Source organism: Scylla paramamosain, chromosome 3 (assembly GCF_035594125.1).
Source record: "Scylla paramamosain isolate STU-SP2022 chromosome 3, ASM3559412v1, whole genome shotgun sequence".
Lineage (NCBI taxonomy): Eukaryota > Metazoa > Arthropoda > Malacostraca > Decapoda > Portunidae > Scylla > Scylla paramamosain.
In genome coordinates this window covers 31,895,362-31,915,178 of record NC_087153.1, presented here as the reverse complement: position 1 = coordinate 31,915,178, position 19,817 = coordinate 31,895,362, and the positions used below count along the sequence as shown (strand labels likewise).

Genomic DNA, 19,817 nt, shown 5'->3' with positions numbered 1-19,817 from the left:
CAGCATCCACGTCAAGATAATGCAGATGTTACAGCCCGCTACCCGCATCCTCATCTCTCGGCCGTCCACCACATCGGCGTCGTCACACTGTCTGGCTGAGGGACGAGACAGGGAGGGTGGCTGTGGTCCTCTGAGATGAGCGATGCTGTGGGCAAGGATGGGACGCGGAGTTCCCAGCCACTCATACGTGGTGCTATTACACTACTCGTTTTTACTCTTAAGTTTTGTGTATGTGTGATGCTATTTTCTGCATTATTATTATTATTATTTTCTATTATTATTATTATTATTATTCATAATTGTTATTATCAGTGGTAGTGGTTGTAGTATTACTAGTAGTGGAAGTAGTAATAGATCATTATCATTGTTGTTAATTATTATTATTGTTATTATTTCGTCTTCATAGAATAAGGCTTCATAGGCTTCTCTCAGTGTTTGTGTGGCTTCCCTTCTCCGGTGCGGTCTGGCCCTCGTCATTCAGTGTTGGGCTCCATCAGTCTTTCCCATTCCCAGTGAGGCGTGCAGCCATCACAGATTTTCTTTCCTTTATCTCTTTCAGCATCTCAGACATACTAGGAAAAGAATAAATTGTATTTTTCTTTGCACATTTATTTTTAAGACTCAAAATTTGAACTCCCAAATATTACAAAAATGTACATACAAGCACACGGTGGAACTATTTGTTATGACAAACTTATCTTCATAAGATTACAGTAAGAACTAGCATGATGCAATGGCAATAATAATATTGACAATAATAATAAAGATGACGGCATAACAAACAGTTCGCCAGACACGGCTAAATAATAATAATGACATCGAGATCTAGCAATGAGTGATGAGCGAGTAATGAGAAATGAGGGTGACTCTGGTCCACGAGGGTGAGACTCATGAGGGTGAGGCAGCATGAGGCGATGAATACTGAACTAGGTACATCACTAGGCTCTCGCCCGGCGGGGACTTGTGCCTCCCGCCTCACAAGCTGGGCGGGGCGGGCTGCCAGTTTCGCGGCCACCTGAGGCGGCCCGAATTGCGGGCGGGTTTAGACTGACGCCCGCCCCCTGTACACGTCGTGCTCCTGTGCGGGCGGATCGGGAGCAGGCGGCGCCGACTCTCCTTCCATCACCGGTGCCGAGTTGGGCGCCACGTCACCGCGTGCTCCAGGACCCTCTCGCACACCGCGGCGGCTTCTCGCGCGCTTCCACTTTACGTCAGGACTTCTCTGTCTCTCTGGTTGCCGCCGCTTCTTCTGCTGCTCGCTCTATCTTCCGTCAGTCCGCCTGAGAGTGAGAATATCGGGCCACACAGTGGCTTTGTACTCGGGTAAGCGCTGCCCAACCATGCATTACGCTTCCAAGGTAAATCCCTGGGGGGTTGGGGGCGGCGTCTTTTTGGAAAGGTTGAGCGGCTGCGAGTCGGCAATATCGACCTGAAGTTCAACCATGGGCGACGAGGTCGTTCTCTGGTGAGGCTGAGCGCCCATGCCAGACGGATGGACCTCCATGCCCTGAGACGGCGATGGTGCGGGTGCGTCTGGCGAGGGTGAAGGCTGCGCTCCGAGACCCACTGGTGTGGTGGACATCCTTGGCTCGTAGTTGCGTGAGGGTGTGGGTGTTGTGAGAAGATGGACACGCGGCTGAGCCGTGACGGTGGGCTGCATAGGACTCATACTCCCGCTGCTACTGCTGCCGCCCCGCGAGGATGGGCACGACCATGATGAAACTGGAAGCTGAAGGCGATCCATGGCTGGCTGTGGGACGTAGTATGGGGCTGGTGACACTCGGGATCCTGATGGTAACCGTTCCCGGACCTCATTGCGCATGATCATGGAGTGCAGGAGGTCAGCGCGACGCATGGTGTCCTCAGAGATCTTTGAGCCTTCAAGCAGAGTCCTGGCAAGGGTAGAGTGTGAAGCAGCCAAGCTGGGGCTGCACAGAGTAGAGGCCAGGGTGGAGTGGGTAGCGGACAGGGAGGAGGAGCTTTGGGGAGGCTGGGCCAGGGTTTGGGCCAACAGGGAGGGGGTGGGCTGGGAGGAGTGAGGCTCCTCCTCTCGACGCAGGGCGCGGAACTTCTTGTGCGGCTTGTAAGCCTCTTCCATGAGCAGGTCAGTGTTGATGATTGGGGGAGCCTGCAGAGCGCGGCGCAGCACAGACATGTCTTCCTCGCGGTCTTCCTCACTCTTCTCGTCAATGGATGAGCGTGGAGATGAACAGACTGATGGCGAGGAGAGCTTGTCACTGCGGTCTGTTCCGCTCTCGATGCCTGAATCGTCTGGACTGTCGGATTTTCTTTTGCTGAAGGGGCATTTAAGCGGAGACTCTGTGGCCTCGTCCCCGGAGGAAGCGCCCTCTGAATTGTCATGACGGCGGCGAACCAGCGGGAAAGGAGGGCGCAGCTCGGTGTAGCCTGACACTTCGCTGCCACATATGGACTCGCCGGAGCTTGCCGACTCTCCAGAATAGATGGACTCAGAGCAGGAGACTGGTGAGCGCATAGCTTCATCTGCAGCGCAGGAAGAGGAGGGGGACCCCACGCTGCTTTCCTGTTCCATGCTCCAGGAGGACCTTGAGTCGTCCCAGGGTCCTGCTGTGGCTGCTGTGTGCTCTGTCATCTTGTACTTGAGTAGCTTCTCAGAGTGGAGAGTGTTGAGTGTGCGAAGGTCTGGGATCTTGGCCAACAGCTCATGATGCAGGTTGGGGTTCTCTGGGTGGTGCTTAGAGACCACGGCCTGGAGGCAGTTCACGAGATGCCTCTGCACTCGGTCCACAAGATCTGCGTTGCGAAGCCCTGGTCTGTCGTAAGCCAGGACCACTACTGCGCAGAAGAGTGCAAGTTCGGCATCGCTGAGGCACAGGCTGTTCAGGCGTTCAGCAAAGTCGAACATGGAGTCCACGAGGAAACGTGCATTGACTGACGTGTGCAGAGCCTCGCGGCGCAGCAGCTGCCCGTTGAGGCACAGCATGGTGTTGGTGCGGGCGTCAAACATGGCTGCCAGGCGCACCAGAAGCACCTCGAACACGCCCGCCTTGAGCAGCGTGACCTGATCCTCCTGCGGCAGTTGCTGGAACCCAGGCAAGCGCTTGGCAAACTCCACGACACCGCGGATGGCTGGCGAGAAGCGCTCGCTGAAGTCCTGTACAAGTTCCTGCTGGCCGTGGAGGGGCACTGGTCGAGGGTTCAGTGGGCACGCCTGTGGAAGACAAGAAAGCAATGGTTAGATGTTGAACATTCTCGCTATGATGTGGCAATATAATGCATACAATAAAATCCCTAACTAGGCTAAAGTATCCACTAAATCACCCATTATATTTAAGGGTAATAATCGAGAAACACCCTGGTGCCGTATGGCCACATGATGGCCTGGTTTTGTATCCTCGTTATTTCTCGCCCTTCTAATCCTACTCCTCACGCAGTTTCCCAGAATTTCCTAATCTGTCTTACAACCCAATGTCATAACCCACTATGGAGGAAGCTATACAAGTGATTCATATGACTTGCAATCCTGTTATATCCTGTCAACACTGTGTGGTGTTTGGCCCGCCCCTGCATCCCTCCCTGCTCCTCCTCGAGAGTTAAACGCAGCACAATGATCGACTGGGTCTAGACCCATCCTCCTTCACCCTTTTCAAGGGCAAGTCTCTGCCCAGACAGCGTCCAGTCTCCGCAGCCAGGCGCTGTTTGCGGATGTCCTTCACGTGTCCTCTGATAACCCAGTGTTACGTCCGACCTTCAAACAACCTCCGATAACCCTCGAGGGAACAGCCCCGGCCACCCCGTGAGGCGGAGCCCGGCTGAGGACATCATCGCCTCGTTAATAAGTCGTATAAACAATTTACAAACTCAAGAGCTGCCTTGAGCTGCTATCAGAATATACAAGTGGTCAAGAAGAGGAAGGAATTTAATAAAACAATGAAGTAATAAATTTTGAGCGCGTGACCTGGACTGATGCACATGCAGTTACTGTGCAGCTTTAGAGCTTCAGTTACCGAACAGTCCTTCTATTATCACCATTTGTGATTACTGAACTCCAGACAGCTCCAAGTCCGACGTCCTTAGAGGTCATCTTTGTCCTCCTGTGGACTAGGATCTAAGGATGCTTCTATCCACGCGCGGGCTGTACGAGGGAGGGGGGGAGGGGGAGGAAATTGCGGCCCGTCTGACATCTGGAGTATCATGTTCAAGATGTTTCACTGTCTGGGACGCGAAGGCGCAGTGGAAGTGTTGGAAGAACTATATACAAAGAGGTGAATAAGAGCTTAAACAGTCTAATCATGGAGAGAAAACGCCTTATACTTCATTCTTCTTTGTACGTGAACGATGACACCACTCCTTTTTAAATGGTTTACCAGCAACTTCTCTAAGAAGATGTTTTCTCGTCACGTGCCAGAAGAGGACGGACGGTGCGGTTCGTGTGCTGGATGACTGGTTGGCAGCGTGGCTGCTTGTTTGGCCGGTATATTTGGCGGGCTTGGTGACCTTGACAGAGCAGGCGGGCGCACCAAGGCCGAAGTTTGAAATTAAATACACACCATGTGTCCATTTTCAAATGCTAGTAACATGCGATGTATTCGCTTTCGCAGGTGACTTGCTGGCTGCTCAGTCTCCTCCGATCTACAGCAACAAGGGCGAGAGGAGGGAGAGGCCACACAGTGCAACTAGACTTGCTCATACTTAGTAGCGAGGTTCTGGACAAACCCAGCCCCCGGAATCGACCACGCCGCCGACCCTTGCGTCAGCCTCACTTTGTCCTGGCCTTCAGCTGGCGGTCCCATTCAGTCTCCCCGCAGGACCAACACCTGGACTCCCATCACCCCCCGCAGTCTACCCTCCGCTGGCTGCCAAACGCGTCACTGCTTGAGTCGCCCGACTAATGCAATACAAAGTCGAGGACGCCTCTGAGATTCGTGGCGTCATAAAAAGTTACATTCATTACGACGCCTGTCACGTGTCTGGAGGAGACGCCGCTGAAACTTCTGTTTCGCCCTCGCACAGAGAATGGTTGTTTAATAACGCGGCAACAGACGTCTGGGCATCTGTTGGGCGGTTCTGCAGTCAACACAGGAATTTCCCGTCCTCTCTTTCCTCCTTAGCCGCACGAGTGGATACCTGGCTAGCGTCCGATCAATATCTCCGTGCTAGATACGTGTCAATAGTACTCGGGAGCCTGGACACGACCGCTGACACGTGACACCTGGATGCAGCTCTTTGGGGAAGCCCTTGAACACACAGACATCAAACTTAAGGCCTTATGTGATTGGCGGGGAAAGGGTTACACACAAAGAAGTAACCGCGCCATGCTCGCCTTTGTGCTGGTGTATGACACAGCCATCGCCCGCCACGAGCTGCCCCACCGGCGGGCCGGCAGACAGGCGAGGAAGGGAAGGTCAGCCTTAATGAGCTTCATGATGAAGGCAGATGCACTCAACCCGACCTTCACCCTCTAAAAATACTTATACGCCGGAATGATGTATTTCGCGAAATATCTACGCCTGTTTTTCCTAAATGAATCCAGTAAATGATCGCCTCCTCCCTGACCTTGAAAAAGTTCCTTTGTCCCAACCTATCTATCTAGTCCGTCTCTTTCGTTTAATTTCCGCAGCTATCCTCTCTCAGCCCATCCTTGTCCTCTAGCCTATGACCGACCACGCGCTCCTGACACTGTCCTTGTGAACCCTCACCAGATGTTAAACGACAGTTGCGCAGACAGGGAGACAGCCAAGCCGCCTGCCGGCCAGCCAACCATCTCGGCGACCACAAGACTCGAGGCGCCACAGGCTATGCAACCTTGGGTGTTTCCGACGTGCATCTGCTAATTCGGGGAGTCTCACGCAATCCCTGACTCTTGCCCAAGAGTTCAGTCAGTATTTATCAAGAATTCTGGCAGCAACTCGTTCCCTTGCCGCGGCCACGACAGTGACGTGACTGAGCCAAGTTTGTCAGGAGGAAGACGCGTCAGAAGGATTAGGGCAGCTTGAGGAGACTTTGAGGGAGAGGAGGTATAAGAATGATCCCGGTACGCCCTCTACGCGACCCAGTCCAAGGTTATGAGTGACGTCACGCCAGGCTACGGGAGCACGCGCGCACGCACACACACCCGCGCTTATCCTTTCTCCGGTATTTCCGGTGTGAGCGTGTCGCGTCCCGGCTGTCACCCCGGCCGAGCCTCGCCACCCTTTCGTGTTGGCAACATAACGAATGAAAATAATTAAAAATGCTTCCTTGATTCAGAAAAAAAAAAGAAAAACTCAATGATTAAAATCAATTCAACATGAAGCGTGAGTTCACAGAAAAAACGGAATGATCTGAGAGAGGATGGAAAGCAGCTTCGCTGAAGCGTCCCCTCCCCCTCCTCACCACGCCCCCGTGTGACGTCAGCTGAGCAAATTCAATAGTTGCCATCAGACCGGTCAGATGAGTGTGTATCAAAGTGTGTGTGTGTGTGTGTGTGTGTGTGTGTGTCGGATCGAGCCATTCACCCTGTGCAGACCTGTGTAGCAGCTGGTGGCACAGAGGTGAAGCATCAATGGACGGGATCTGCCGCGCGGAGGAGCCACAACGGGCGGGTTATGTAAGCAGGAGGCGAGGAGGGATAAGAGGGGGTTTTGGAAGAGGGGGGAAAGGATCACGACAGGGGAAGGTAGAGGGAATGGGGAGGATGTATTACGTCAGCAGCTGGAGGAGGAAAAAGGGAGGGACGCGAGGACTGGATGACTCGTAGTTTCATCTTGCAAATGACACATGGTGTTGATGTATCCGGGCTAATCAGAGCTGTTGCGCGCCCCCGCCCCCCCAGCGACATCCCGCTCCCCCGCGTGCTGCTGCGTTGGCCCGGCACACCCTGCCTACCCTCCCCTCCCCTACCCTTCCCCTGCCGCGACCTTGGCTGACCGCTGAGCCCCAACACGCAACTCGTCACCACATTAGGACAAGTCACAAGGGGGAGTGTCACCTTCCCCTGCCACAGCCATCACCCTTGTCCCCTCCACTCCTGCTCCCCACGCCTCCTACAGGATGGCGTGTGTGACAGCAGTCTCGATGCTTTGTTGGAGCCGAGGAGGACAGGGCTCAGTGGTGGTGTTGATATCAGTGGTTATCGCGTGGTGGCAGCGGCTTCCTGAAGATAAGAGCCCGTGAACTTGAACTCCTCTGACCTTGGGAACCTCAGTGCAGGCGAGTTGGGCCAGCGCCGCGCCGCCCCGCTGGTTGTCAGGTGGGGCAGTCAGCCCACCTCACCACGCAATGTTTTATGACCAAACTAATTTATTTATATTAACAAGCTTTAACCCTCAACCCTGCGATAAACCTGTACTCTGTCACCTAATAACCGACACCCTTCCTTGGCCACCCCTCCCAAGCAGCCGTTGTATTACGAGCTCAAGGGTTCTTTCATATCTTGCGTTGACGTTTCCTGTGGAAGTTTTCACAGGCGTGGCATAGACAATGACGTGAGCATAGGAGAAATGGCCTTCTAAACCCTTCCATGTTATCCTATACCCAGGAACACACTTCCCTCGACCTCCAAGCAAGCTTGAATCAAGCAATATCCGGTGTTTCCTAGTGCTGTCATGCTGACTCTTATCCTTAATCCCATACCGTCTGAACTCGTTTCTCTGTATATTTTAAACCTGTCTCACCCTTATTTTTATTTCCCATAAAATAACATAGTACTTCAAGATACCTAAATTTCCTGATTTCCTGACAAGCTCTCAATTAAGACTAAGTAGTGGATAGGAGACACTTACCAGAGTCGGCGGGCACTGGGTATAGGATGGGTGGGCGCGAGCCTGCTGCAGCATGGGTGCCACTTTGTCGCGGGTGAAGTCACAGGTGTCCATGTGGGCGCGGATGATGGCAGCGGTGACTCGAGTGTTATCTTCCAGCTCGGCCAGCACTGCCTTCTCCTGCGACCTGGCGTTCACACTCTGCATGGCGGCCAGAATCTTGGCCTTCTCCCGCTTAGGCACGCGGCCGAAGCGCACGGCTGTGGAAGAGAGAAAGGCGAAATTTAGTACACGAGACCTTCAGTGAAATGAAAGCTAGGTTTGCTGTCTTAACAATCTACTTTGATGACATGAGCCATGGCTTACTAACCAAGTGAAACACGCCACATAATACTATTCCCAAGCACACTCCTCAACCTCAGGTGAAGGGACGCGCTAAGCCAATGTCCCCTTCACAAATATATCAATGGCTCCCCAAAGCCAGGTGCGAGGTGAAGCCACGCCACTGCTAAGTAGGGCGGTGAAGCAGCTCCCTCCACTCGGGTGTCACTGCACGTGCACCGCGCGGCTGACTTGAAATGGAAATGCAATATGTGGGATGGAATGAAATAAAATGCTGGTAACGTGAGCGAGGTGAAGTGATGAGCGCGGGAGAAGCGGGAGGCGGGCTCGTCCCCTCCCACCACCCACCTCCCCTCACTACAATCGGCCGACGACCCGCACCTCCACACGTGGCTCAACATCTCCTGTCCTGCCACCCCAACACTGAACATTTCCCTCAAATAAACACCACCAATGCACTCTACACACCTTGTTCTCTCTTTGTTCTGTCAACAAGATGAACGAACTCCCAAAACCACTGATCTACTTCACCCCTACTGGGGGACAAGTCGCTCCCCGCAGCACAAGTCAGTGTGGAGTGTTCCACTACATCCACACTCATTACTACCTATATTGATCTAAAATGCCTGCCTCGCCCTTTCAATCGATCGAATACCGCGTGACTAGCGTCGGTCTTCACGCCACATGCCCGTCCAGCGTCCCTCCCAACTCACTCATTCACTATGTCCACAGTGCTCAAGTTTACCGCACAAATAACAAGTCGACACTTACTCATGTAATGTGGCGCCACGCCATGTTGTAATAATCCCTTCAATATTGGCAAATCTTCTTCCGGCATTTTCATTTGTGTTGGTGGACTGTCACAAAGGCAGCAATGCACTGGGCAGCAGCAACACTACCGCCACAAACACAAGCCTTGATGCACCAAAGATCACTCAAATTCTCACAAGTATCACAGGCTTGATCACTGTTAACAGCTTTGGAGCAACACCGTAAGTCACTGAAACTCCACTAGTATGTGCTATTCCAGGTGAGGCGTCGCTGGCTATATAAACATCCAACCGTGTGGGGTGCGTGTGAGAGAATGGGAGAGAGAGCGTTCGCTACTCCTCCTCCGGTCTCTAGCTCGTTCAGTGAGCGACTGGGAGCGTGCGAGTAGGGGCTTGGTTGGCCGGGTCGCTCCCGCCAGCCCCCCCCGCCACCCAGGCCACCTCACCGCCGCCGCAACCCCGCGCATACGACTTTCACCCGCTCTGCACACCACCCCGCCACGCTCACTCTTACTACAGCCACTCGCTTTCATTGTCATTATCGACTGCATGACATATTAGCATAAGAGGCACTTGCCACATTCACTGGCACCTGCTGCCTCACCAGAATTACCCTAATATGCAACGTGCTTAGAGAAGAAAGCGCTAGGAGAAGCAAGGAACCCTAGGTTAACCTTGACGGCAATAAGGTCGAAACTCTGGGGTAGCTCGCTGCGCTGCACGCGTCTGCCTTGGCTGTGGCCTTATCGGTGGTCACCTTCAAACCTACGCCTTCCTCTGAACGCCAACACCGGAAATGGGAAGTGCGACTCGATGCAGGTAGCGGCCGTACTTCCGCGTGTGCTGCACCCATAGCCGCTGCAGCATGGGGTCCCGGGAGACAACCCGAGGCCCCGAAGCAACTTCACTTTCATGCCAAAAAGGAAAACTCAACTTTCATTCCATCAGTCATACTGGTGCTGACATCTAGCTAACCTTTCAATATTAAAGGAACAGCTTCAACCTCTTCCACTGAGTACATGTACTGAGCGAGAGAGGAAAATAGGAAAATGTGCAAAACCTCAACGATTCCCTTCTCTCTTCCTGCCTCTCACCCTCACCAGTGAACCTTGGTATACCTAGCGCTCCCCGTACTCAGTCTCCCCTCGCTGCCTCAGGCCCTCCCTTCCCGCGCTCCCCTCATCTAAAACACGACTGGCGCGATCGTTAAGGGGTCTCTGAACTCTGGGAACAAGGGGTCGGGGTGAGGGAGGCAACTCTCGGTCGGGCCAGACATACGCTTTGTGTTGGAGGGAAGACTGAAGCCAAAACTGTATTACCTGAGCAGCAGCACAAAGGCAGCGTGGTCCTGCTGTACTGCTTCTTAATTAAATAACGATGAAAATTATCTGAAGAGTTTAATTAATCATGAATTATAAGTAATTTTGCTCTCCCTTATTACCGTCAATACAAAATATATACAATATGGCTGACTACCTTGCCAATATTTCGGCCTCTAACTGGGTAACAAGTTTGTGTGGCACGAGGTTGTGAAGGGCGCGGCGTGACAGGGACAGCAGTGTACCCTTCGGCCCGGCCACGCCGTAGGGGGGCAAAGGGGATGAGGCTCAAGGAACTAGCTTGTTATCGTGATGCACACTCGGCCCTGGCATTTCCCGTGCAGACACAGGGCCACGCTGTCACCCTCCCTTTCCCCCAGCCCTCCTCCCTTCCTCCTCCACTACACAGAAAATGGGAAATAAGAGCGAGGCTGCAGTGTACCGTCCCTCCTCATCTTGCTCTCCTCGCACCTAACAAAGCAGCGGGAAGACCACTTCTCTAAACTTTTCGTCTTGCATACTTAAATTTGTTGTTGCGAGGTTAAGAACACACCCTCAAAGCGCTCGTGGCTCCTGCTCGGGTTGGTTCTATCATCCAGGAACATGACACAGCCCAAACAGCGGGTTAGGGTGTACTGGGCCTCTGCCATGTGAGGACGATCAATAATGTACCGAGGAAGTACATGAACCACCAAGCTCGCATACTGATATATGTGTGCGTGTGTGTGTGGTGGGCAACAGAGAGAGAGAGAGAGAGAGAGAGAGAGAGAGAGAGAGAGAGAGAGAGAGAGAGAGAGAGAGAGAGAGAGAGAGAGAGAGAGAGAGAGAGAGAAAACACGTGCCCCCTCAGGCAGGCTACGTCACTGACTGGTGGGGGGGAGCTGCGGGGGTCGCGGGCGGGGAAGAAAGTGGCACTGAACTCTACGGGCGGCGCACATAATCCGGGCCTGTGTTGAGGTGTTACGCAACAGTTCAACGGCCGCCAGACTGAACAAATGGAATGCTTTAGATACCTTTCACGCCTCACACGATTATAGACGGCATAACGAAATCTAGTTGAATTATATTGTGAATCTTACTACATTACAATAAGCTGCAGACCAGATACTTGTAAAACATCCACACAAGAGCAAAACAAAACACAGGCGATTTATGACTAACACACACACACACACACACACACACACACACACTTACCAGTCTTACGGGATGTCGGGATGGGAAGCTGAACCATTTTGTCTGCACTAAGAGTATTGAGTGCCTGTAAGCACCACCAGTCTGGCAGCAACATGAGTCTCGCACTACCAGGCTCCACAGCACATTATGGAAGGCGACTGGGTGATGAGGTGATGCACTTTCCCCGTCACGTAGTGGTCAGGGCTCTCGGTGCACTCACAAACAATGTATTACTGTTTCTTTCAGGAGACTAAGGAGCAACTGATTCCAATAGTGAGGTGCACCCCTTCAGTGCCTCGAAGGGCAGCAGGGATTTGCAGGAGCCCTAAATCTTCCGTGGGCGGAGAAAGAGAAGTCCAGGGACAATATCCCAGGATTTCTTTGCCTCCTTCTCTAATGTGTTCTTCACGTACTTCTGGGACCCTGTTGGCAGAGACAATAATGAAGGGTGGTGAGCCCAACACTACTGTCTGTCTTTCAGTCAGTAAGCACTACCACGAGGAGACAACTGTTGCAATCACTCAACGGCTGATCAGCGCGGGGGATCAGAGGGCCTTGCCACGTTGTATGATGCAGTAGTGGTTTTGCTGTGGTATTAAGTCCACACAGCGTGACTTTATGTTGAGGCCTGTCAGCGTCAAGGAGGTGCTCCGTGCAGCCGCGACGAAAGGGGCGGCGATACTGGGGGCCGAGCACCGTCAGGTCATCCACCCGTACCTTCACTTTCCTACCGTGTGACGTCACCGGCGTCAACTCACGCCACAAGTAGGTCAGCCGCGGGCCCCAGCTGAGGCCGGGCTATAAGGGCTATAACGCTTCCCAGACCAACACTTTCCTCGCCCTAATGTCGCTCCGACTCACACCTCTCTGGCGCACACTCCTGCTGCATACACACACACACACACACACACACACACACACACACACACTTTTCTTGCGTGATGCCTTACACTTGACATCATCGTGTTTTTATTTTTATTTTACTTCGATACAAAAGCAAACCATTGCTCATGATCCACGCGGGGAGGCGGCGCGTGGCGATGTATGGTGTGCATTGTTACTACCACTACTACTAATACTCCTCCTCCTCCTCCTCCTCCTCCTACTACTACTACTACTACTACTACTACTACTACTACTACTATTACTACTTCTGTAACAGAGCTTTTGAAATAGTATCAGTGGATTAGTAGCATCAATACATTTTTTTTCCATTACCATTACTACCATCATTGCTGTGTTTGTAGTAGTAACAGAAATAGCAGTATTAACAGTAGTAACAATAGTAGCGGTAGTGTGGTGATGGTGGCTTAGCTGACGGAGCCTCTCCCGCTACAGCCAGCAGCAGCAGCCAGGCAGCGACCGGTGGTAGGCAGCCGAGGGGAACGAGCACGGTACACGGCTTTTACTGTATGTCTTTGGAGCGTTCTGGAACCAGCCTTCCCCTCGCCCCTCTCCCTCCCTCCTTCCCTCCCTCGGTACGCTCACACCCTGCCCCCTCTTCCCCCGCGATAATGAGTGAGAGGCGGTGCTGCTTCGGGAAATGTAAGCGGGGGAAGTGAGAGAGGAGAGGAGAGGAGAGGAGAGGAGAGGAGGGAGAGGTTAAGCGAGCGGGAGAGGAGAGAAGGGAGAGCCAAAGTGGGGTGGAAATTTTCCGGAGATTTGTTTCGTGATCACTTGGCGACTTCACTTCCTACTTTATGCTTCACGGAGCTTGGCGTCTGACCTTCCCTCCCTCCATGCTGCTGCTGCTGCTACCACGCCTCTCTCTCTCTCTCTCTCTCTCTCTCTCTCTCTCTCTCTCTCTCTCTCTCTCTCTCTCTCTCTCTGGATGGGTGAGAGTCTGTTGAGTAATCAGTGGTGACCTTCCGCTTTTTCTTTTCTGTCTTTCTCTCAATAGGCTTTAAAGAATAAGTAAGAGCGTGAAATTAGAGAGAGAGAGGGAAAGAAAGAAAGAAAGGAAGAGCAGGAGGAGGAGGAGGAGGAGGAGGAGGAGGAGGAGGAGGAGGAGGAGGAGGAAAGAGAGAGAGAGAGAGAGAGAGAGAGAGAGAGAGAGAGAGAGAGAGAGAGAGAGAGAGAGAGAGAGAGAGAGAGCGTGTGGGCGTGTATGTGCGGTGTGTTCGTACGTGCGTGTCACTCAACATCTTTAGGTCAGAGCCGGGCAGTGACTCACAGCCTCACCACCCACTCACCCTTACTCATTCCGTCCACCGCCTTACTCATCCGCGCCCATACACCCACCCCTCCTCCCCGCTACTGTCAGGTATGCAGCAGATGGCAGGGCGTCAGGAGGCGAGGTGGAGCCGGGGTGGAGAGATGTCATAAAGCGGGGAGAGTACTCATATGTGGAGGCGAGTCCGTTACTCTCACCATCTCCCTCCCTCTCCCTCCATCTCTCTCTTCCCTGCCCAGCCTCCACCATCTCCACCTTCTCCTCCTCTTCCTTGCCTGACATCCCGGAGGAAGAAACATCACGCGCCGCCAAATCCCACGAGAGCGAGACCTGAACGCTCCTCTCACGCCGGAGTAACAGCATCTCTACTGACGAAGATCTGCGTGAGACCAAATGCCACCATCTCCTCTTCCCCTTCTCCCCGATTGCCAACTCCCACTCACTCCCTCTCTTCAGCTTTCAATGTTGCATCACACTTCACGCATCTGAGAGCAATGCAGGACAGACAGAGACATGCACCATCAAGATGAAGACCCGGATGAATTATCGAGAGAGATTTCGTCAGTGCCACCAATACCACCGCCTACTCCTGCTCCTCCTCCTCCTCCTGCCCTTCGTCATCAGCCACGAGTGCCTCTTAAGGGCCCATGGATCGAGTGGGCTTATCCTGTGGTAGTTTTGGTTCGCTCTGTGTCGGCGGGCCGCAGGGAGAGAGGGAAGAAGGAACAGGGAAGAGGCTGGAGGGGCAGGCGGGGTCGTTCACCCTGCGGGGTCGCCCCAGTACCCCTTTCCTGCCCCCTTCTCCCCGCCTCACTTAGACAGCACCCGTCACCCGCGTGTGCCCCGTTATTTGGGTCATCTGTGGCACTGTCTGCTGGGTCACCTAAGAGAGTGATCGGACGCGCGTGGGGTGCCATCACTGGGCCTCGGGAGTACCAGCATCAGTAGCGATGCCCTCACCATGACCTCTCAGTGTGGTGATGCTAATGTGTGTGAGGTGAAGGAATGCACTCACTCTCGTGCAAATGTGTAATTATATAGTAACAAGCACGCAAAACCTTTTTGTTGAGAGAGAGAGAGAGAGAGAGAGAGAGAGAGAGAGAGAGAGAGAGAGAGAGAGAGAGAGAGAGAGAGAGAGAAGAGAGAGAGAGAGAGAGAGAGAGAGAGAGAGAAACTCACACACGTGGGGAATGTCCGTCCAGTTTGGTGAGGTCCCATCACTTCTCCCCGTCCCTCTTTGCCTCCTTCCCCCCTCTCATTCCTCGTCCTGACCTCACTCACTCCCATTCTCACACTTTTCCCTCTTTCTTATATATTCGCGCGCAGTAAGTAACAGATTAACGTCAGGTTCTTTGTGGCGGTGATAGGAGGTCACGCGGGAATAAAAGGCGCATATCGGGTCACAGCACTCCCAGGCGCATGTGGGTCGAAAGGTCACCGGAGCCTGACCTGAGCTACAGTTAGTTCCTGGATGTCATTGTCTTGCTACGCGATGGCTCTGTGTCCGCAGCCTCCCATCACTCCCTATCACTCCATCGTCCACCGAGAGTTAACGAGTCTCAACCACGATCTGGCGCTCCCCTCCCTCTCCCTCTCTCCGGGCACTAGAGAAAAGAAGCGGAAAGCAGCAGTGGTGGCATCAATAACAAGGGCGTGACCTCTGGGGTCATACGGACACAGGGCAGCGGGATGTGTAGCCGTGGGCGCCGCGGTGTGCTCCTCCTCTCCCTCCTCTTCCTCCCCCTCCCTTTCCACCCACCACACCTGGCCACGGTCACCTTCACCACCCCCACCCACCTCCACATCCCCCCCACTCAGCCTCCGCTCTCATCCCCAGACCAGCCAGCATCCACCGCGTGTCTTCCAGGCCAGTTATGTGCCTACGATTTGCGGGACCCAGTCTTGTCCGGCGCCGAGGGGTGACCTTGGCTGGCGCGAAAACTATTCACTGGAACTAATGCCCCGCCGTGACCTGACCCTAAGCAAACATTTCCAGGCCATTTCTTCCGCGGCGGCTTGCGACACGAGGGAGGTGATTTGTTGTTTTGGCGTGAAATTATGAAAGCGTAAAAATTATCAGAGCGTATAAACTCAGCCTAGATTCATCATTTGCTGCAACGCATTTTTTTTCCCTTTACTCCTTGAATAATGTTTTCATCTCACGCGCGGCCGAGTTTGCCAGCGACACAGAGGAGACAGAGGGCGCGGCGAGGGTGGGAAAGCGAGTGTGGGTAGCTTTTGCTCTTCTTCCTCCTCCTCCTCCTCCTCCTCCTCCTCCCGCTGAGAGCTGCTGAAGAAGTCAAGGGCCTTGTTCTCTGGCGCCTTCATTGCCCTACATCAGCGCTCCCTCCCTCCCGCTCCTCAACCCTCCCTCCTTCCTCCTCTCCCGCCCTGGTCTCCTCTCCCAGCTATGAGGCGGAGTAAACGGGCACCACGCTGACCCGGGAGGGCGAGGACAAAGCCTCATAGCACACCGAGGAGCCAAGAGGCAGAGGGCATTGGTCCGGAGTTCTCTGTTGACCCGACAAAGACACGTTGCCCTACTTGAGCCATGACAACAGAGGCCGCATGCTGTATGGATGAGTGAGAGAGAGAGAGAGAGAGAGAGAGAGAGAGGAGAGAGAGAGAGAGAGAGAGAGAGAGAGAGAGAGAGAGAGAGAGAGAGAGAGAGAGAGAGAGGAGAGAGAGAGAGAGAGAGAGAGAGAGAGAGAGTTATGGGAAGCAAATGCCTGTGTGAAGTGTGAAGTGGATGATAACGGACAGAGTCAAGAGGAAGGGAACACTCACCATCTCGAGACATGCCGACGGCGATGCACTTCTTGAGGCGCAGGTACTGGCATCGGTTCCGGTTGATTCGGAGGATGGAGCACTGCTGGTTCTTGGTGCAGGGGCGGTACTGGATCTTCTGCTGGATGCTGCGGCGGAAAAATCCCTGCAAACATAGAAAAAGAGAGAAACACGACTTTAGTAACAAGACACTCAGGGAAATGAAAGAAATACTTGAATGCATTGCTAACCTTGAGACTACCTGCTTGTTCATACATCTAATGCATTATATTCAAAGAGGCGGAAATTTCTTTTTCAACCTCAAGAGTGCTTTAGTTTACCTTACGTCTCACCCTTTGTGTTCCAAGACGCACTTAGCACAATGAACACCTTGAGGAAACACAGTAAGGGCACGAGTTACGAGGCATGTAATTCTTCCACCACCTCTCTTTCTTTGCCTCCCTCAATCTCCTCTCCTACAGTAGATGCTGAAGGAGCAGTACCGCGTGGTTCATGTTCTCCCAACCGCGGACAGCACGAAACAGAATGCTGAGGGCAGTCTCTTCCTTTATACACCTAGCAACCTCACTTCCTCCTGGAAATGCCATCCCCGAGAAGCTGGAAGAAGAGAGCGCGCGTGTGTGCACTCCTGACCGTGAACTTGAGGCGCGCGTCGAGTTCTCAGCACCGAAGAGATTTCCCCGAACGCCATGACGCATAAAACCCGTTGTGGGGAGCGAGCTTTCGGTCCTAATGCTGCCGTGTAGGGGAGGCTGGGGTGGTGGAGGGGCAGGGCGGGGCGAGGGAAGGGTACGAGTAGGGGAGATTATAGGATATCGGAGAGAGAGGGACCGTAAGGGAGGGAGACTGTCAAGTGTGATGATGGAGAACGTCTAGCTGGGTGCAGGTGTTGTGAGTACGCGGCTGACAGAGGGTTCGGCGGGAGGAGGGGAAACTAAGGCAAAGTAGAAATGAATAAAGAGAAAGGTGCATGAAATCATTTGGTAGTCTACAATTACTATGTGCAATGCAAACAGGAAAATGTCACAACTTAGGTTCTCCAAATGGCTCTCTCCTCCTCCTCCTCCTCCCTCCTCTTTCTTCTCAGTGTATGCGTCACCTCTTCTCTCCTCCTCCTCCCTCATCGGTGCGTCGCAAGCCACGGTCGGAAGAGCAGAGCAGCCTTACACACACACACACACACACACACACACACACACACACACACACACACACACACACACACACACACCTCGGTACCGTAAGAACAAACCAATGACAGGCGGCCACGCGGCTCACACCATCCAGCTTCGCTACGCCCCCTCCCCCCATCCCTCCAGGCCTCCTCTCCCACTACTCCTTTCCCGCCACCTCCTACAACTCCTTCCTCTCCCCCACCCCTTAACTCTCCCTCCTTCTCACTAGTGCTCTCTCTCTCTCTCTCTCTCTCTCTCTCTCTCTCTCTCTCTCTCTCTCTCTCTCTCTCTCTTAACAGGGATTAATATTCTTTGAACGCAAACTAAATGCCCTCTTGCCCGCCTCCCCGCAGACAGCACACCGAGGACGCTCGTGATAGAGGCACTAACGAGGAAGACGCAGGTAGAGGTGAGAGGGAGGGAGAAAAGGAGGGAAGGAAGGAGGGGAAGGAGACCGCTCTCTCCGGTCAAGGGCACCATCCACCATGACGAAGGAGGAGGAGGAGGAGGAGGAGGAGGAGGAGGAGGAAGAGGAGGAAGAAGAGGAGGAGGAGAAGGGTGAAAAGTAGGGGAGAAAGAGGGGAGCAAAACACCTGCTGTTATTAATGCCTTTTAAACTTTACCTGTCGAGGTCAGTGTCCCCTTTCCTTAAACCATTACTCTCCTTTCCTCTTTCCTTTCCACCTCCCCCCAACCCCACTCCCCTCCCGTGTCTCTCCCTCCCCTCTCCGTGATGTAACCTCACACCCACAGCCAGCGAGGGTTTAGAGAGGAAAAAATGAGAATGAGTATGAAGAAGAAGAAGAAGAAGAAGAAGAAGAAGAAGAAAGAGACTTGAAACAGAACCAAGGAAAGCGAAAGGAGGAAAAGAAATGAGAATGCGAAATTGCATGCAACACAAAAGCACACGTGGAAAACTGTATATATAGAGTTCATGCAGTACGGGATTGCAGGAGGAGGAGGAGGAGGAGGGGGAGGAGGCAAGCGTTACTGATAGGGGTAATGGAGAATGGGGGGAGAAGCAGGAGAGCGGGTGTTAGTGAGTGAGATGGGGGCGTGGGGGATGAGGGTGGGCGTGAGGGAGGGTGGGGGCGAGGGTGGGCGTAGCGGGACGAGTTGCCGATGTTTCCTGGGTCGTCGTCCTCGTCCTCCACCACCAGCACCGCCACCCGCACCCCGCCACGATCCCAGAGGCTTCTCCTGGAAACCCTTACGCAATTCGGTGGTGGAGGGGCGGCGGGAAAGTCCGCTGCGGAGTCCCAGAGAGGAGCGGAAGCCAGACCAGATGTTGCTTTCTTTTTTACACTTATTTGTTTTTTTTTATCATACATTTATTCACGAGTTCTTCGAAAAAATGTATCGTGTAATTCACATGTCATATCTCTCTTCTTTTCCTTCACTTCCGTACTTTCCCCGTGTTCATTTCCCCTTAAGTTGTCTTCGGTTATTTCCTTCTTTTCTCTTTCTTTCTTTCTCTCTTTTTCTCTCTCTCTTTCTTTCAGGAAACTTCTGACGTTATGATCAGCGAAGCGTGAGTCACTGAACCAGGTGTGTGTGTGTGTGCATGTATTGTATTGTATTGTGTGTGTGTGTGTGTGTGTGTGTGTGTGTGTGTGTGTGTGTGTGTGTGTGTGTGTGTGTGCGCAGTGGCATGGAGAGGACAAAAGGACATGGCTAACTAACTACATCGCACAGGAGCCAACGACCCTAGAGTCCCGCTATAGCCCTCCCTCGGTTCGCTATCCTTCCTTGGGGCGCCCGGAGGAAGGAAGGCGGGAGGCGTGACGTTGCTCTTCTTCCCGCCGTTGACTGATGACGATAATCCCCAAAAAAGAAAGACGGATAGAGAAAGAGGATGAATAAAATGGCATAACGGGTATTTGCTAAGCGCCTTCCATTGCTCAGGGCTGAAAGGGGTATTCGGGGAAGTGATATATGACTGGGGACGAGGAGGAGAAGTGGAGGGGGGGGCCAGGATGACTATGGAGGAAAGAGGAGATTGGGTGACAGAAAGAGATGAAGAAGGTACAGGAGACATAAATGCCCCAGTCCGCCTCCTCACTCCCATCAACTTAGCCCTTTGTCCTGTGATGAGACGGTTCCTTCTCTAATGATGGATTACCCACAACCCTACGGCCTCACCCTCCCTTTCAACAGTACCCGTTCCCCCGTGTCATCGCTCTGTCTCCCCCTCCAGGCAAGATAAGCCGCACTAAGACAAAAACGAGATTGTCCTTGGCTAAGAAGGTGAAAAGCGCGCATTGGCACAAGGGTGAAAAGGATAAAGGCAGCACCCTTGTGGTGTCTATCTGAAGGAGAGACTGTTCGTTCATTCCCGCCAGGACGATCACCTT

General features: G+C 53.1%; 1 protein-coding gene across 8 annotated transcripts in view; it reads right to left on the bottom strand.

Annotated features, from left to right (window-relative positions):
* Window positions 1-593: 593 nt before the first annotated feature.
* LOC135093750 (nuclear hormone receptor E75-like) overlaps window positions 594-19,817 on the bottom strand; it is a 95,218-nt gene continuing 75,994 nt past the window's right edge. For 5 of the 8 annotated variants that reach the window (XM_063993335.1, XM_063993390.1, XM_063993360.1 and 2 more), the window contains 3 exons: window positions 16,289-16,433; window positions 7,743-7,981; window positions 594-3,190 (listed from right to left, as the gene is read on the bottom strand). In XM_063993335.1, coding sequence (XP_063849405.1) covers window positions 1,346-3,190; window positions 7,743-7,981; window positions 16,289-16,433 — 2,229 coding nt within the window. In that variant the 3' untranslated portion in view covers window positions 594-1,345. Of the gene's footprint in view, window positions 3,191-7,742; window positions 7,982-8,834; window positions 9,210-11,349; window positions 12,198-16,288; window positions 16,434-16,608; window positions 17,041-19,817 lie in introns of those variants that run through there. The other 3 variants (XM_063993387.1, XM_063993379.1, XM_063993370.1) reach the window with 3 other exon arrangements.